Source organism: Tympanuchus pallidicinctus, unplaced genomic scaffold, assembly GCF_026119805.1.
Source record: "Tympanuchus pallidicinctus isolate F22 unplaced genomic scaffold, pur_lepc_1.0 scaffold19, whole genome shotgun sequence".
In the NCBI taxonomy this organism is placed as follows: Eukaryota; Metazoa; Chordata; class Aves; order Galliformes; family Phasianidae; genus Tympanuchus; species Tympanuchus pallidicinctus.
This window is the reverse complement of record NW_026294710.1, coordinates 8452696-8471337: the sequence shown is the minus strand read 5'-3', so window position 1 is coordinate 8471337 and position 18642 is coordinate 8452696. Positions and strand designations below refer to the sequence as shown.

Below are 18642 nucleotides of genomic sequence, written 5' to 3'. Positions count from 1 at the left end.
TCAAACATTACAGCTCAAATTCTTGGGTTGTTGGTTTAGGAAGTCGTGAAAGAATCAGGGAAAAATTAGATTGTATTTTATCTGACCTTCCAAAATCCATTACGTACAATTGTTATGCCTTTCTCCACTCTTATTTCCAAATTGTTTCTATAGTTTTTAACAGATTCCAGTCTTAGCTCAGCCTGAGTACAAGGGCTTATCCCATGGAATTTGCTGTAGGCCTGAAACCTCATGAACTTGGAAGTCCTTCTCAATCTTAACTGAGACATAACTAAGTAAATAAATTAACCTGACCATGTTCCTACTGTGAGATCAATGTGAATTTTATTTGCTCAAATGGAAGCCAGATTGTCCCACTGAGCATTTCAAGACTAGTGATTAGTTGTTGTGCTTCTGGTCTATTCATTACTGTGCCTGGATTATGGGAGGTCTTACGGATCTTCATGGTTTTATCTGAAAGAGTAATTCATGAAAAAAGCCTTTCTTTTGTAAACGGTGATCTGTTTTGAACATCTAGTCAAAGACTTAGAAGATCAGTCTCACAAAGTGTTCTGTAATATGCAAGTTTAACATGGGAAAATAATATATTTTTATCACATCAGTGATACATATCCAAAAAACAGACAAACTTTTACCACTTCACAAAGACTAATAGGACCTGAGAAAACTATTTAGAGACTTCCTTGATCCAATGGAAATTATTTTATTTCAAGTAATTATAGAGTGTTTTAAAAACAAAGCAACATTCTTTGACATGTTTATTACACTTATAATTCTGTTGGAATTAGATATTCCCAACAGTTAAGAAAAACATCCTAAAGAAGTTATTTCCATGTATCCTATTGTATTCTAATAACTAGAAACATATAGCTTACAGAATAAATAGAATTAACGCTGCTTCTTAAATTACAGACTGTATATCCTTTACCTCTGTACATATCCATTTGAAAATGGTCAAAGATAGAAATGCAAACATGTTTAATATTAAAGAATCTTTTAATTGATTTTTGAAAACTTAGACTGATGTTTCTAATGCCAAATGCACTCTACCGAAAGGGATGCTCCTTCTTTCATCCCAATTCTTGTACCAGCTGATGGTGGCTGTGACCCCATGTCAACTGCACCATGCACTCCTCAGGACTGGTCTTCCAGTCCTCCATCCAACACTTGGATATTCCCTTCTTTTTCATACCCTCCAGTTTTCTTGGACATGAAAACATTTAGTTGATATGAAATAATTTTTCTTTGGAGGTTGTTTTCAAAGATGCCTTCACTCTTCCATTCAGGCTCAGTTGCGTGCAAGTCCCTGAAAAAAAATTAAGCAAAACTTATACCAAAGTCTTTCATATTCCAGCTTCTCTTTCTTCATAAAAACAATCCAAAACCTATTTCAACCTCTGTAAGAAACAGCTCTAACTTGCATTGACACAGCAATTTATACCTGTGTAGCTACTGATTAACAGTGAGGATTAAGCTAACAAAGAAACTTTATCTACTTCTGATGAAAGTTTGAAAGTTCTTCAGCTTTAAAGATCATTTGCACCATCCCTTATTAGAAACAGATTTAGCTAAATTAACTTATTAGCAAAGAGACTATATTGTGCTGTGTCTCTTCATTTATCCATCTCAACACTTCAGTTAAAATCCTCACTTCAAGTAAACAGTAGTTCATGACTTCAAAACTATATCCACGTTCCTTTAAGCTTTATTATGTGTCATCTGACCCTATCGTAAAGTAGCTTGTAATGAATTTCCCAATTTATGAACAATTAACTTTTAGCAATTTATTGTCACCATCAGGAAACAAAACAGATGTTAGATAGGTGCACATTTAGGTAAACTACATATTAAAAAGAAAATAAAATTATTTGTAGTGAACTCTACCATCTGTTTTCAATAGCCATAACTCTGTTTGATATCTGATCACACACACTGATTAACTTAGATCACACTACCTCTTGAAAGCTGAGAAATTAGCTTATGCCTATATTTTTCTACCTCAAATTTTTCACAAGTAAGTGATGATAAACCTTCCATCCAGGAAATCCATTCTGATAGTTTCTGTTGTTTGCAGTCCTAGGGCAGCTTAATGTCTTGTTAGTAATAGGAGCCCTAGATGAGATGGATGTAGTATGGACATATCCCTGTATAGGATGTAGTATGGACATTACAGTGAGAATAAAATAAAAAAGTACTTAATCCATAATATTTTCAGATCGAAGTAGCTTTATTCCTTATATAGATAGTGCAGTTAACAGACACAAGAACAAAATCAGACTCTTGGCCTTGTATACTCTTTAAATTCGCATGTTACAAAAGCCATTTTATGTGGATTAAAAACAGGTAAATATAAGTAGACCTAAAACCAGTGAAAAGAGATACGACTCTTAATGCTTTACGTGTATATGTATATATATATATATATATATGTGTCCTGTGTATTAATTTGATGCATCTTTAAATAATTATATTTTTTTATGATTGCACATATACCTTGAATTCACTGACCTAGACCAGCTTGGGCAGAAGAAACCCCCTTTAGGAATATAAGCTGGGGGAAGAAAGGGTTAAGCGCAGCTCTGCTAAAAAAACAAAAACAAAAATGGGGGATACTGGTGGATAGGAAGCTGTAAATGAGCCAGCTGTATTTGAGCCTGGCAGCTCAGAAAGCCAACCATATCCTGGGCTGCATCAGAAGAAACATGTCCAGCACGGTGAGGAAGGTGATCCTGCCCCTCTGCTCTGTGCTGGTGAGGCCTCACCTGGGTACTGTGTCTGGATTGGGAGTCCTCAATACAGGAGAGACATGGACCCTTTGAAACACGTAAAGAGGAGGGCCACAAAAATGATCCATGGAATAGAACACCTCTCCTACGAGTACAGGCTGAGAGAGCAGAGCTGTGAGAAAAGGCTGTGAAGTGACCCGAGAGAGGATTTTCAGTATCTGAAGGGGAGCTAGAGAAAGAAGGGGACAGACTCTTTAGCAAGGTCTGTGATGACAGAATAAGTGGAAATGGCTTCAAGCTCAAACAGAGTAGATTTAGGTTGGATGTAAGGAAAAAATCTTTTACAGTAAGGATGGTGAGGCACTGGAACAGGTTGTCCAGAGATGTGGTGGATGCCCTGTCCCTAGGGACCTTTAAGGCACAGCTAGATCCCATCTAATCCCTATCTCTCTCAGCCTGTCCTTGTAGGAGAGGTGTTCCATCCCTTGGATTATTGTGGCCCTCCTCTGGGCATGCTTCAACAGGTCCATTTCTCTCCTGTACTGAGGACTCCACATCTGGACACGATACTGCTACTATATCACTTGAGCTAAAACTATTTTTGTGTGTATATGTGTGATTTTCAGTTTGGTTTTGAGAGATATGAGATTTTTATTTGTTTAAATAAGGCAAAAAATGAAAGTCTTAATTCTTGTTTCCTCAGGTATAACCAGAATGCGTTAAACTTAACTGTAGCCATTAATTTGTCAAGTATGTGTACACGTAATTCCTCACTGATGCTATAATTTTTCTGGAAAAGAGGAAGAATGGTGATGGTCTGTGAAATCATTCAATTTGCAGTTGATTTTTCCTGGAAGACACTGGCTTAACAGTGATCTGCAGCACTATAAACTTTGCAACTAAGATAGATGTGAGCTGATATGTAGTACCAACAGAGGAGAAAAAAATAGAAATAGTGCTAAGATTTTTCAAAACACAACCTCAACTTGTCTCTAAAACTAGAAATAATCAGCACTTTTAAAAACCTACCTGTTCAAGATTCACAGCATTCACTTAAAAGTCATGGGCAGAGAGCTTATTGAACAGAAAAAGAGAAGATCCGCTTAATGTCAAAAGTGTGAGAGATCTCAGAATTATGCTTAATACACTTGTGCCACATTGTTCATCTCTCTCTCTAGGCCTTCTGTTCACTCTTGTTACTTATGTTTAACTTAGAAATACTTCATTATAAAAAATCAGATTTAATGTCTGTATCTGTAAATTATCTTCTGTGGAACAAAATCCATCCAAGATTTCAGTTTATTTCTCCTGGAATCTCAAAGGTAAAATCAGTGATAACTTGCCCAGTATAAGGTGGGGTGACATACCAGCAGATAATTATGTATACAGATACTTTATACCTATGTCAAATAGATTGAATATTCAGCAAGATCTGGACAGGCTGGAGAGCTGGGCAGAAAAAAACCAGATGAGGTTTAACAAAAGCAAGTGTAGAGTCTTGCATCTGGGGAGGAATAATTGCATGCACCAGTACAGGTTGGGGGATGAGCTGCTGGAGGGGAGCCCTGCGGAAAGGGACCTGGGTGTCCTGGTGGATGACAGGTTGGCCATGAGCCAGCAGTGTGCCCTTGTGGCCAAAAAGGCCAATGGCTTACTGGGGTGCATTAAAAAGAGCGTGTCCAGCAGGTCGAAGGAGGTGATCCTCCTCCTCTACTCTGTCCTGGTAAGACCTCATCTGGAGTACTGTGTCCAGTTCTGGGCACCCCAGTACAAAAAAGACAAGGATCTCTTGGAAAGAGTCCAGCGGAGGGCCACGAAGATGGTGAAGGGCCTGGAGCATCTCTCCTATAAGGAAAGGCTGAGTGATCTGGGTCTGTTCAGCCTTGAGAAAAGGAGACTGAGAGGGGACCTGATCCAGGTCTATAAATATCTAAGGTGTGGGGGGCAGAATGGCGAGGCTGGACTGTTTTCAGTGGTGAGTGGAGACAGGACAAGGGGAAACGGCTGGAAACTGCAGCATAGGAAGTTCCGCACAAATATGCGCAAGAACTTCTTTACAGTGAGGTGACGGAGCACTGGAACAGGCTGCCCAGGGAGGTGGTGGAGTCTCCTTCTCTGGAGATGTTCAAGACCTGCCTGGATGCCTACCTGTGCGACCTGCTGTAGGGAACCTGCTTTCCCAACAGGGAGGTTGGACTCGATGATCTCTGGAGGTCCCTTCCAACCCCTACGATTCTGTGATTCTGTGAATAGCCTCCCCATCTGATCTTTTGAATATCTGTATAACTGCTAATTAGTACTGATCACTAGCAAAATGTGAAGAATTATCTAGCCTGCATGAATGCACTTTCCCCACTATCCTACTGTGTTGAAAAGACAACAGGCTCATTTTTATTATACATCAACATAATTTACCAAAAAAACTGAACAAGAAGAAAACAAAAATTATATAGTCGAATTCTTAGAGAGGAATTTATGACGAATGTAATCCATTAATTAGGATTCTAACATTTGCTTGGAACATTATTCAGATACTGGTGTGTCCTTCTGTTTAAGCACCTCTGTGTTTTTGTTGTTGTTGTCATTTTTTTAAGTAAAGCTTTCCATTAGTTCCACTGGTGCTATAATTTATACTTACTTTTAATTTCACTTGGCAATATTTTACACTGAATTACCACCGTGTATTTTACAAGATAGAATCCATTCTTCATAAAGCGAAGCCTAGGGGAAAACTATGCTCAGCAGAGGTCTCTGAACCAGTCCCAGCTGCCAAACTACTCTAAACTGTTCAGAATAATTATTTAGAGTTATTATACCATTAAATTCATATATATCTCTTAAAATAAACAAATTTCACACACTGAGGGAGACCAACAAGCAACATTCTTGCTTTTGCTGCAATCGTTTACAAATGCCAGCAAATCTTATTTGAAATGACGAGTCGTTTGTTTTGCTTAAGGAGTAGGAAACTGCGCCACTGAAATCTCCACTCAGATAAGCCAAGAACTGGCAATAACTAATTTCCTTCTCGTGCAGGGTAATTCCTGCTGCGTTGTTTTCTTACATAAGGATGCCACCTAGTGACCAACATTTTCAGCTTTTTAATTTAGGCCTAAGAAATTTATATTCTAATTCCAAACAGATATGAAGTAAATTACTCTTACTGCTTGATTAGTTTATAGGGAATCACACCCATGAATAGAAAAAAAATATTGTTATGTCTGACTCAGATAGTGATAGGCCAGATTTCTGAGCATGTGTATTCAGTGCTTATATCTAATGATATATAAATTTCCAAAAGTTATTGGCAATCAATATATCTTACAATAATTCACTACACTTGTGTAATTCATAAATGCCCTTTTGAAAATCAGTCCCTGTTCTGTTCCCATAACTTTGCCAGCAAATATTTGCCACCAGATGTACAGATCTCAGATCCTGTCCCTACTCTGGTGAATAGCTCATAGATACGAAAACAAGTCACTGCTAGGCCAGAGAAAAATAGGCTTATTTAGAATCACAGAATTATTGAATCATAGAATCCTTAGAGTTGGAAGGGACCTCTAAGAGCCATCCATTCCCTTGCCCTCTGACCACCTAAGTACTTCATCCAGCAAAATACAGACAGATGTAGCTATCACAGGTAAAGTAGAACAGATCCAGCAGTCTAAAGGGAAAGCATCTCAGCCTAATAAAACTTGTGCTTCTTTATAGAAATGAACTCTAAACTGGCAGGTGCAGTTTCTTATCTCTCCAACCAGGGAGAAAACTCCGTCTCTAAAATACTCATAAACCCCACATCTAGTTCTGGGACCAAGCAATACTCTGCTCCTTATTAACAAGACAAGTTCATATCTATAAGTGCTCAGAAGCAAACCGTGGGTCAGGGGCACATCACTGGTGAAATCTTAGGTTCTGATAAAGAGTAGGTATCTCAGGGCCAGGCACAAACTGAATTGAGAGTGAGATAATTGTGTTTAGGCACTTGATGTTACAGATGTTATTGCTCTATATGTGGTTGTCATTTTTTGTGCAAATCTATTCCAAAGACATTGCTTTTTGTCACAAAATTAAAAATTGTTGACCTCATAGTGTTTCAACTGTAAGCTCTACAGTGCTGATAGGAACAATGACTATAAACCTTTAAATTGCATGTAACTTACTGACACTTTCTCATCCCTTTTTGAGCAAACAATAGTGAGCCATGCTTATAATGTAATGTCCACAGTATTTAAGGAAATTATATCGTTATAAAGTAGAGAATTATCAAATTTGTTTGCTTGGTTTTTTATTTGTTTTATATGTGGTCTACAGGTGGTGAACTTTTTACTGGTCTCTACAGTGACTACTGGGGAAGAGATGCTGCTGTCTTTCGCACCATGAATCGTATGGCACAACTCCGAACAGAACCAGATAGTGAGCGCCTGTTGAAAGGTACGGAAAATAGGAGAAGAAGGAACATGGAACCAGTAGTGCTTTGCATGACTAGAGAAATTCTATTTATCCAGAAACTTAAATGATATTGTCCTTGCATGGCTATATCTCATTGGACATATATATTTTTAGAATATCTTTTTTTTTTTTTTTTTCCCATGAAATTTTTCATTAATCTTCTGCTACAATTAACAAACTGAAAGCTTTATTCTGATTACATATTAGCTTTAAGAACTGAAACTTCAAAATCCTCCATTTTTCACTTTTAAAAGTGTACTCTGGATGTTCCATATTATTTCATGACTCCAGATATGATTAAAATACTATTTTAAACATTTCTAATTGATTAGAATTTTAATTAGAACATGCTGCTCCTTTTTTCAATACGAGGTCATTTCCTCTTTATCTTGCAATTAAATAACTGAATCTTCAAACCACATTCTGTGCTGAAGAGGTGTTATGCAACAACATAAAATAATAAAAATGCAATGATCATACAGTCAAATGAAATAAAAATTAAGGCAGATTATTTAGAAGAAAAATAAAAAATTATTGCACAAGAAAAATCATTGAGAAAATTCCTATGCTGGAGAACTTACTTAGAAAATACTTCATGCTTTTCAACATGGAATGAAATTGAATTCAAAAGAATTTAACTTGCTTTGCAATTAAGAGCCAGACTCTGGATTTTTCTCACTCCAAAAATTTTGCAATAACTCATCCTAAAAGTGACATAACTGCAGCTAACGTTTGGTAAGGAGATTCAATAATTTTATGTTATGGTGGTTCATCTGGTGGTTCATCTTTTCAATAAACATAGCTAGGAAGGACATTTTTTCTCTCAAATATCAGGAAGGTTTTCCCTGGAACCAGAAGAGAGAGAAAAGTTTATGTATTTTTTTCCTGCATGAATTTGAAATCATAGTTGAATTCATCTTATAAAAGCGTGTTTGGAATATTATGATATCCACTGTAAGCTCAATACTTAGATCCTTGCTGAACTCAGTGTTAAGATCAGCTATACATGTAGTAACAACAACATAAATGTTTCAATATGGAAGTAAAGTTGCTCTTCTCTCTGGAAGCTGCAATTCCTTTAAGTATAGAATTCTCTGTGTTGTGCCTCAGACTTTGTTTTTAATTTACACCATATTTGACATTTAAATCTGTAACGTATTTAAATGTATATTGGAAAACGTGAGAAAATTAGCAAGCAAAAATTCTCTAGCCATATCTTAAAACAGTGGCTATTTTTTGTAAGGAACAAGAACTTAGAAAATATTTACATTACCAACTGCTTCTTAAGAAATAGTACTAATTACATGAACTACATCTGTGTAATTAACATGTAGTATTACATTCTCATTTAAAGAGTTAGTAAAAAATGTGCAACGATTCTGTGACTTTAAATCATTCATAGCTTACCATGATGCGGGGTTAAAAGTTATGGAGCACACACCAAAGTTAGTATTTAGGCTTCAACTCTGTAGCAAAATGTGAAAGCAGGAAAATCTCAGAAGGTTTTTATTTTATTTCACGACAAAAAAATACACAATGTGTCTTCTGTCTATGAAGATATGTGTTTGTATTACAATTATTAGCTGAACTTTAAATTGGCTGTTTTTCCGAAGTTAGCATTCCTGTGCATGATTTGTATGGAACCAGAGATTGTTATGTGAATACTATTGCCAGGTTTTAGCCTAACTCAAATAGAAAAACCCTGGAGAACAAAAAATGGAAAGAGATCTTTTTCTTACATACGTACATATTGACTTGTGAATCAGAGTGATAAAAATAGTTTTACTTTAATGTATTCCACATGTCCTATAGGTGTCAACATACAAATAATTTGATTTTTTCCTATTTTTACCACCCTGTTTCACTCAGGTAACTCTCCAACTGACATATTCCTGACTCTTCCAATTTCTTTTTTTCTTTGCTACCAGTCGATTGTAAGGACTGAAAAAAAATTAAAAAAAAAAAAGAAAAAATGTTTTAATGAACTTTATCTGAATTTAATTTTGTTTTCTTTCGAAGAACCAAAGTTTGTTGGCTCATACATGATTCCTGACAATGAAGATCACGACGATAACAAAGTGTATTTCTTCTTTACTGAAAAAGCATTAGAGGCTGAGACAAGCACTCATGCCATTTACACCAGAGTGGGACGTGTGTGTGTGGTGAGAACCTTTTTCTGATACCCCAGCTGAATAGGGGTAAAAAAATTAAAAAATGTATTCTCCTTTCTTTTTTCCTTCTCTCCCAGGCAATATGGCACCTGATAATGTACAGGAGATTATAGACCTGACTGAAAACCTTGCTTCTCAGTGTCCTCAAATATTATAAAATTCAAAAAAAGTCCAAAATTTAGTCTTGAAACAAATTCTCCTCTAGAGATGAAAATAAAGTTCAGAGACCCTATTATTCAATTCCATGTCTCTTTGAGTTGATATGTGATAGCAGTAAGAACAGTTCACCACAGGACTCATTTACCGTCATAGATTCTCAATTCAAACCAAGGCTCCATTGTTCCTAACACTGTCAGCAGGTCCTTCTGTATCTCTCACAGCTGACATTAACTGATGTCCCCTCATACTTCTGTTGACAGGACCAGCCCAGCCACAAGTTCTCTCTGATGCTTCCTCTCACTTTTCTACTCTGCCAGCATGAAGCAGACTTGACTCAATTGCATTTATGCAGGGTTGACAGCTATCCAACCAGATATCCTTTTGTAGCCAGTACAGGACAAGAGGCAATGGGCACTGACTGAAACATCTATATATCTATATATCTGACCATAAGAAATCACTTTTTTCTTGTATTAGAATAGTTGCACAGAGAGGTTGTGGAGTGTCTGTCCTTGGAGATATTCAAAATCCATCTGATTATGACCCTGAGTGACTTTCTGTAGAAGACTCAATTTAGCAGGCTAGTTGGACTAAAAAATATCCAAAAGTTCCTGCCAAATTCATGGTTCTGTCATTCTGGGATTCTGTAAATTTCAAATATCTTCCTGATGCATCTATAGACTGTTTCCTAAATAATAGCTAATTGCTTTTATTTAATATATAATTCCTCTTCCGCTCAACATCCTATAAGGAGGAATGTGCATAAAAAGGAAACTAGAAAAAAGGATTGAATTGTCTAGAAAAGAGAAGTTTATTTCTTAGCATCCAACTTAATTTTTGAAATAAATTGTGTTCCTTCCTAACTGTGGGAGATAATTTCCTAAAACTAATGGGCAAAGAACAAGATACAAGATAAAAAATGTTCCTTCAACCCAAAGTATACTGTGCGTCACATATGCTCACCAACATACTACTTGTTAAAATATCTTTAAATGTGTCCATATTTAACTTAAAACAGAGTATACAGAGTACCAAATAGGGCCTAAGATATTATCATTCTCATAGGCTGTTGGCTTTCTGAATTCAAGAAGGCATCAAGGCCTGAAGCCAAATTCTTTGCCCTATGTTCTGGTATATGTCAAAATAGATTATTTTGATAACTCCCTCTAGTCTGAAATATATTGACCGAAATGTCTTATCTCTAGCCAAGGGTTAGACCAAAATCCCACAGATCTTTCTCCTCCACATGTCCAAAACTCCGAATGATTTATCATCCAGACATTACCTTAACAGCCTTCACTCTGTATGCTGCACTTCAAATTTGATTTCATGAGTATAAAAAGTCAAGAGCTAGCTAGTGATTTGAGAACTTATCAGCTTTTACATTTTCATTTGTATTGTAACAGGTTTTACAACTTAGAGGCATCTATCCTGTATGTATCTTCTTTTCTAAGGAAAATGGATTTTTTTTTTTATTTTTTTTTTTAGGATGTCAATGTGAAGATGAGAAAATCCATTAATTTCAGTAGTATAAAGTTGAGAGAGGAATTTAGCAAGCCTCTTACAGAACCTTCAGTATGCACTTACACAACCTACCTCAGTATCAGGCCATAGCTACTGAGAATGCTATTTAAAGTTGAAGTCTGACTGCTGAGTTAAATGCATCATTTTATTAACAAACCCAAGAGAAAAGAAAAAAAAAAGTGTCAGCCATAGTAAAGTGGGAATTAAAGTTGCTGAAAAATTGCTAAATTGTTAGAACATCTTATAGGCACTTGCCTCAGACTTTTCCAGCTGTACCAGCTGTATAAGTTCAGGGCTTCAGTTTCCAACAATGTTCATTAAACCTTGCAATGAGTGCCTGAAGCAGAACTAAGTTTTGTTAGCGTAGTCATTACATCCAGTTAACCAAAAAGAGAAGCTTTACAACAGCTGTATTTTTAATCTATGCAGGGATGCAATACCGAATTTAACAATTCTTACAAACCCACAAGTCTTATAAGGCCTGGACTTGATCAGTGCAATCTTGCTTGCATCTTACCATCTCCAAAGCAGATGGACTGTACTAGTAATGGACATGTGGCCTGAAAATGCATGCTTTTGACATTAAGAGATACGAGAGACTAATTCAGAGGAGATGTTTGTGCTTCTAGAGTTATTTAAATTACCATAAGTGTTTGTTTCTTTTTATGCAGAATGACATGGGAGGACAGCGAATGCTTGTGAATAAATGGAGCACTTTCCTCAAAACCAGATTAGTTTGTTCTGTGCCTGGGAGAAATGGAATTGATACGCATTTTGATGAATTAGGTAAATACCCTAAACTGCAACAAACTTAAAATAATTGTAGAAAAATATGTACATTCATGATAACACATCTTAGTTTATACTGTACATGTTTTCATTAGTAGAAAACAGACATATGGAGTTGGTTGTCATCAATTATGGCTTTACTCATTGTACTGTTTTTAAAGAATGCATCTAATATCTACATTAAAAAATAGCATATATAAGTTAAATAAGATTACCCCTGCAACAAACAATGAAGTGCCTGTTTTGGGACTGAGAAAATTAGTTTGCTGTTAATAATATTTATATTTTACAGAGGATGTGTTTTTGCTGCAAACTCGTGATAACAAAAATCCAGTGATATTTGGCCTCTTCAGCACTACAAGGTAAACAACTAGAAGCAAAAATAGCAGCAGTAGAGGAATGTTTGAACAGGCTATCGAACAGACAGAAGAGCTTCATGATGAATATCACAGAGAAAATACATAGCAAACAGTTTAATCCCTGTTCTATTCACAATGGTCTTTCTTGTTAATGTAAAAACTGCTTTTTGATGGTGGCTTGAAGTCTCACATCATGATATAGTTTATCTGTTTCCCAGAAAACATGAATTAACTAAGTATTTCTCTAACTGATAATTTTCTAGTGCCAACATTTATGTACTCCTGCATGGTTATAAGAGCAGTCTATGAAAACCAACTGCCTTGAAGAGCTCCACTGTAATTCAGCATCAAGTAGATAGTAGCTTAAATTCCTGTTAACTTCTTAGCATAACCTAAATCATTAGCTGTGGTGTTGCTGGTGGCCTCCTTTTCCAAATCAGTGTAATCCAAGTGCAAGCTTGTTTCTTGGAGATCTAACTTTAGGATGTAACTGATAGAGAGGAGCAGCTATGCTATGGCCAGTATTTTGCTTTGTTGTTTCATTGTTTTTTAAGAAAGATGGACAGATATAGTCCTCTAAGGAAATTTCCACATATCAGTTCTTGCTGGCTCACTATGCAAGCAGGAAGAGGTGAACACCTAACTAAAATTATCTGGATCACCTTCTGGAGACTTCAGAGAGAACTGTTTTGCAAGAAGCATTGATGCTTCTTTAAAAATAATAAATTGCTTCTCCAGAACTAAGAGTGTCAGATGTATAAAATTTGAAAGGAAAAAGATATTATATGTAGATTGATCTACACAGATTAGTCTTTATGATCTAATAATTCTGACCAGCATTCCCATACACTGACACAAAGACATAAAAGACCTGAGTTGAGTTTTTTGAGTTTCCTGCCATTCCTCTCTCATATTTAGAGGCTGCGATCATCAGCCTGAAATTTAGAGATAAAAGCACTGAGCTTTCTCAGAGAAGTATTATAAACATATATATATATTAATATTTTATAAACAACACTGCATATAGTAGTTGCAAGAAAAGCATACAGTACTTTTTCTTTCTGAATACTGTTGATGTGAGACTTCTTCTAATTACATAATAATACCAGTATAACATGTAGCAAATACAGCATACTGTTTTAACAATGTCTCTGAATTTTACTTCATAGCAATATATTTAGGGGATATGCTATATGTGTTTACCATATGGCAAGCGTCCGAGCAGCCTTCAATGGACCATATGCTCATAAAGAAGGACCAGAATACCACTGGGCTCTATACGAAGGGAAAGTACCTTATCCTAGACCTGGTTCAGTAAGTACAATCTATTTTCCATGCTTTTGTTAATGTAAATGAACTTAGGAAGAAAAAGCAGTTAAATATACAGGATTTTTCAAAATCTTACTGGGACCTAAATTCAGCAATTTTGTGTTAAGGGCCCAATATCCTGAAGATAAAAGAAAATGGAAGGGAAGGAAAAGGGAAGAGGAAAGGGGAAATGGAAAGGGAAAGGGAAAAGAAAGGGAAGAAAAAGAAGTTTCTGAAGTTTTTATTTTTGTCATATACTTAGCCCAGGAATTTCATGTCCTACCTCAGTGGGGAGGAGATCAGTGGTGCGTGAGGGTGCCTTTTGCATTGCGGGCATCCATCATCACTTCACAGATTGTGCACATCCAGGGCCTCCTTCACCTTCCCCTTCCTGCTGTAAGTCCTACAACAGGCAATGCCAGAATAACCCAGAGAGAAACATTACTGTTTCTTCTTGTCCAATGTCTTTTGGCAATACGACCTACAAAGGAGCTTTTCTTTACAGTCATTGAAGTTCTATCCTTTAATGTGTCCATATTGTGCAGATATTTTATTCTGTGAGATGCAAAGACGTTTCTAATAGCTGTGTGGCTAAAACCCACACATAGCTTTCACAGTTCACCTCTTTTATCTTCTCACAGGCTAAGAACTTGCTCTATTGAGCTTAACGGTGGAATAAGCAGTTGCTGAAGCATTACTTTCAGTGTTGTTTTTCCTCCTATAACTGAATCAATATTCTCTTTTGCACTAAAAGCAATCATTTGCAGAAGTAAACATTTATCCCCAAATCACAGGAATGAGAGATTAAAAGGCCTATTAGCTTATCTAGTCCATGCCAGTACAAATTTTCTCTCTGCAGTACAATTTTAAATGCCTACCTCTCTTATTTTAAATTACTGTTTATGTCTTCTTCTACTGGAGTTAGAGAAATAAGTCGAAGTACAGAATTGGATGCTAAAAAAGAGATTATCTCGGGTTCAAATGTTATCATTTGACCATTTTGACCACTGCAATTGTGCTGATACCAATACCAAATGTTGGGTTTGTTTTTTGTTTGTTTGTTTTTTGTTTTTTGTTTGTTTGTTGTTTTTTTTATTACTTAATTGAAGTAAAATGAAATTGATTGAAGTAAATCATCAGTATTGAGTCAGAATGGAAAAACAGATAAATGTTTATCAAATTTTGAGCAAAACACTATAATTCAAAGCTATTAAAGTTTTCTTCTTTGACATATTTAATAGAAAATTTCAGTTTTTACAGTTTTACCAAGTAATGAGATAATATTATGCATGGATTGTAAAATGAGTGTATATTTTACAAAGATGACATGATACAAATTCTCTAAGTAGTATTCATTTTATCTGCAGGCAGTAAACCTCTCATACGTTGTTTCAGCTGGAGCTGAAATAGGCAGGAATTCAGTATTAATGGCTACAGTAGCACATAGATAGCATTACTTTTATTGAAGATTGAAAACCATTTGTTGGCAAGAAGGACAGAGCGTAGAGCCAGCAATTGAGCAAAGCTGACAATGATTTACAGAAAGACTCTATTAAGATCCACTCAGAATCAATTCTTCCTTGGCTCTGAATACCCACATTTCTTTCATAGTAGATTGAAGACTCCCTAACAGGCACAGCACAGGAGCTGAAGCAGATATAAAAAAAGAGAGCAAATAATTTTCCCAAAAGAAGTATTTCTCGAGTATTAATCAGTTAATCATATTTGTCATGTTGCAGAGCACATCACAGGCTGGAGTGGCTGACTATGCCAGCTAATAGAAAATTAATTCATTTTTGGCTGCTCATCAAGGGTACAGCTTAGAGGTCTTTTCAACACCTTTCCAGTAGCAAGAAGTGAAACTGTAGTCCATAATCTGTTTCCAAAGAACAGGTCAGTGTATTGGTAAGGTGAATCATAGAATTGTTTGAGTTAGAGGGGACCTTAAAGGTCATCCAGTCCAACTCCCAACTACCTATTACCTTTTCCATTACAAAGGTGACAGTGACAAGAGGCCAGAAATACCTATTATTAGGCATCTCTGTGATTCAGCACTCTTTCATCTCAGCTATTGAATGGGAAAAAAATGGAGTCTATAAGGAATAAGAAATAGCTAAGAGCTAAATAAATAGAAAATCACTGCTAGAATTGCAGTCTGACAGATTTTATAGTTTGCTACTCTGAATTCTCCTTAAAGCACTGTTTGGTGGTTGGTTTTTTTTTTTTTTTTTTTTTTTTTTTTTTTTTTCCCCCAATATTCTAGGTTGCTATTCAAACAATTTGCTTAATGTATTAAGACAGTGATGCTTCTGAAAAAGACATCAGTTACCTCAAAAACAGTTCTCATAGATTTCAGAGATGGCTGCATCTCCTGTTTCAATTCCAGACTAGCAGATTTTATTTAATTAAAAACAAGAAGCCTGCAAAAGATTATTAAATCTCTCTAAGACTGGAACTTCACAAAGGGAAGTTGACAATCCCTATTCATTTGATATGCTATTCAGTGCATGGAAAGCAGAGGCTTAGCCTATCTTCAAGCTCCTGCTCTGTCTCTGCATGGTAAATAGCCACTAAAACTCCATCATTAGGTGGATTATGTAATTACTTTAAAGTCAACACTGAACAAATACTTTCCTGAAGCTAAGCCCAAAAATTAAAAACAACCATTGCCCCATTTGAGAAGAGCAGGAGTTTGTTCTTGTCAATTGCAGCTGGCAGCAAGTTTAAAATTACTGTTTCTGGCAAACAATGAGTATTTTATTTCATTTTATTGATTGAAAAAGTCCAGTTTAAGCAGGGAGATGCTGCTAATGTGGCTTTGCTTGAAATGCTTCTTAAAACCACACTGCCTTATGAATATTTGGAGAAAGTAAATGGTTACTGAGATATTTCCAGCTTAATCATAAATGGTTCCAACTAGACATGAAGTAAACTCAAAATGTAGAATCTATGTGCAGTTAAGGAACACCACATCCTTTGCAAAGCACCCTAAAGTTAACTTCTCTATTTAACACATTAAATTATCCCTAATTGCACACTTGACCAAAGGAATAAGCCTCTTTTAATCAGTCATTCACATGAAGTGTATTTGCTTTACAAAATGGTAGACTGATCAATGCAAACACTGGTATTTCGTACTAAAGCATGATATATAATACCTTAATCATGAGATAGAAATTAGAATAAAATTTAATACTTTTAAAATAGTGGAGATCAAGAACTGCTGTTCCCACTGGCATAATTTTTAGTCGTGCTTAGTATATTACGATAAAGTATTTTGCAATCACAAAGCAATTAAACTAGAGATTGATTTCAAAAATTACTTCTCTGATGACTTTGGACAACTATCTATCTTCTGGAGTAGGAAACCCCTTTCTCCTACCTCTGTCAATGGCCATTTTGATTACAACTTCAATATAAATCTGAGAATGAAACAAATGCTTTTTTTTTTTTTTTTGCCAAAATCTTAATGCATCAATATTTAGTCTGCTCTTACTATACCAGACAGGAAGGAGTCTCTAAACATGGGATTGCCAAGGCCAAGGCTCTTCTCAGCAGATTAATGGACCTTGACTGGCTTCTCATGATTCATAATTCACACATGCATAAAGCATAGACTTCACAGTCACAGATCCTAGTGTTTTTCTGTGCCTATTATAATGCCAGGTTTTCTGTGCAGACCTGTCATCACCCCTATGAACAATTCTAGTCTCAGATAATTTACTTGGCAAACCTTCAGGATAATCCGTGTTTTCTGTTTTTGCAGTGTGCCAGCAAAGTGAATGGTGGTCTGTACACTACCACCAAAGACTATCCTGATGAAGCTGTCCATTTTGCCAGGAGTCATCCATTGATGTATCAGCCCATCAAGCCTGTTCATAAGAGACCAATTCTAGTAAAAGCAGACGGGAAGTACAACCTTAAGCAAATAGCTGTGGACAGAGTGGAAGCTGAAGACGGGCAATATGATGTGTTGTTCATTGGCACAGGTAAAATAAAGAAAACTACAAATACAACTGTTTCAATAGGTTTTTGAAGTCCAGGATGAAGGAAATTTTCTAAAGTAAAAAAAAAAAAAAGCATTACAACAGCCCTTTCTGTCAATAACTCTGGTCTTGACTGAGCCAAACTGCACTCATAACCTTACAGAAGAGGGTGGTCATTCTACACTGCTGATACTTCACAGAAAAATTATGGTAGGAAAAACTTCTAAAGAATAAGAACAGAGACTAAAGTATAGAATTTACCAGCAACATCATCCCAGAAAAGTAATCTTGATACAATTTCTGGAATTTTTAAAACTTCACAACACAGTCATGTATCTAAACATTCTCAGCTGGGATTTAGATTCTGGGAGAAACACAGGTGATATGATCTTCAAAAACATCAGTTCAAGTTTATTCCAATTTTTATCTTTCCCATTTCTGCAGTCCACAAGTCTGTCTAATATTGTTAAAAAGAAACTGACAGCTTCTAGGCTTGGGTTTTGACACAGCTGAAGGAAGGAAGGTAGGTATACTCAAGTGTATAGTTAAAAAAATATATATTAGAAAATTTCTGCCAAGTTTTCTTGTCTTTCCATTACACTGTTTTCAAAATTTACAGAGAGCTTATTTAAACTGAATTTTTTAAACACCTACCAAAAGTAAGTATAAGATAAATTACATTACAGGGGTATGGTACAGAGTTGCTGTAACCCTAAGCAGCTAGAGAAGAAAAAAAGCACATTCTAATGGTATTTGAAAAATAAGAAGCCTTCAAAAAATAAGAGCAAAACTTAGAACTAAAGATGACTGGTCATGTCTAATCTGCTTGGAAAAAATCCAAGGATTCATATATTCAGATTTTATCAAGTTGACAACAGGAGTGGTGACACAGATCATTTTGACTATTTTGACTAGGCAAGCATATACTGAGAATTATTTTTTACTTAATGAAATGCCTCTGATAAGCACTTTTCAGTGCTGAAAACACTCAGAAGAAGCATACTCATAGAACAGCAAAAGCTTATTTATACTAGTTATGTACTCCAAGCTTTTAAATTGCCTCAGTACAGTCTCAGCACTGGATTTAGTGTGGTCTATAAAACATTGTGTCATATATCACCTATGTCTCTAATGCAGATTTAATAATAGTTACTAGGTTTTTCATATT

At 35.9% G+C, this 18642-nt stretch overlaps 1 protein-coding gene across 1 annotated transcript in view; it reads left to right on the top strand.

The window, feature by feature from the left end:
* SEMA3E (semaphorin 3E) overlaps window positions 1-18642 on the top strand; it is a 128263-nt gene that overhangs the window by 94862 nt on the left and 14759 nt on the right. Inside the window, exons 6-11 of the mRNA XM_052681029.1 lie at window positions 7041-7160; window positions 9198-9340; window positions 11704-11818; window positions 12114-12183; window positions 13350-13494; window positions 17255-17477. Of these exons, the coding sequence (XP_052536989.1) occupies window positions 7041-7160; window positions 9198-9340; window positions 11704-11818; window positions 12114-12183; window positions 13350-13494; window positions 17255-17477 (816 nt within the window). The remainder of the gene's footprint in view (window positions 1-7040; window positions 7161-9197; window positions 9341-11703; window positions 11819-12113; window positions 12184-13349; window positions 13495-17254; window positions 17478-18642) is intronic.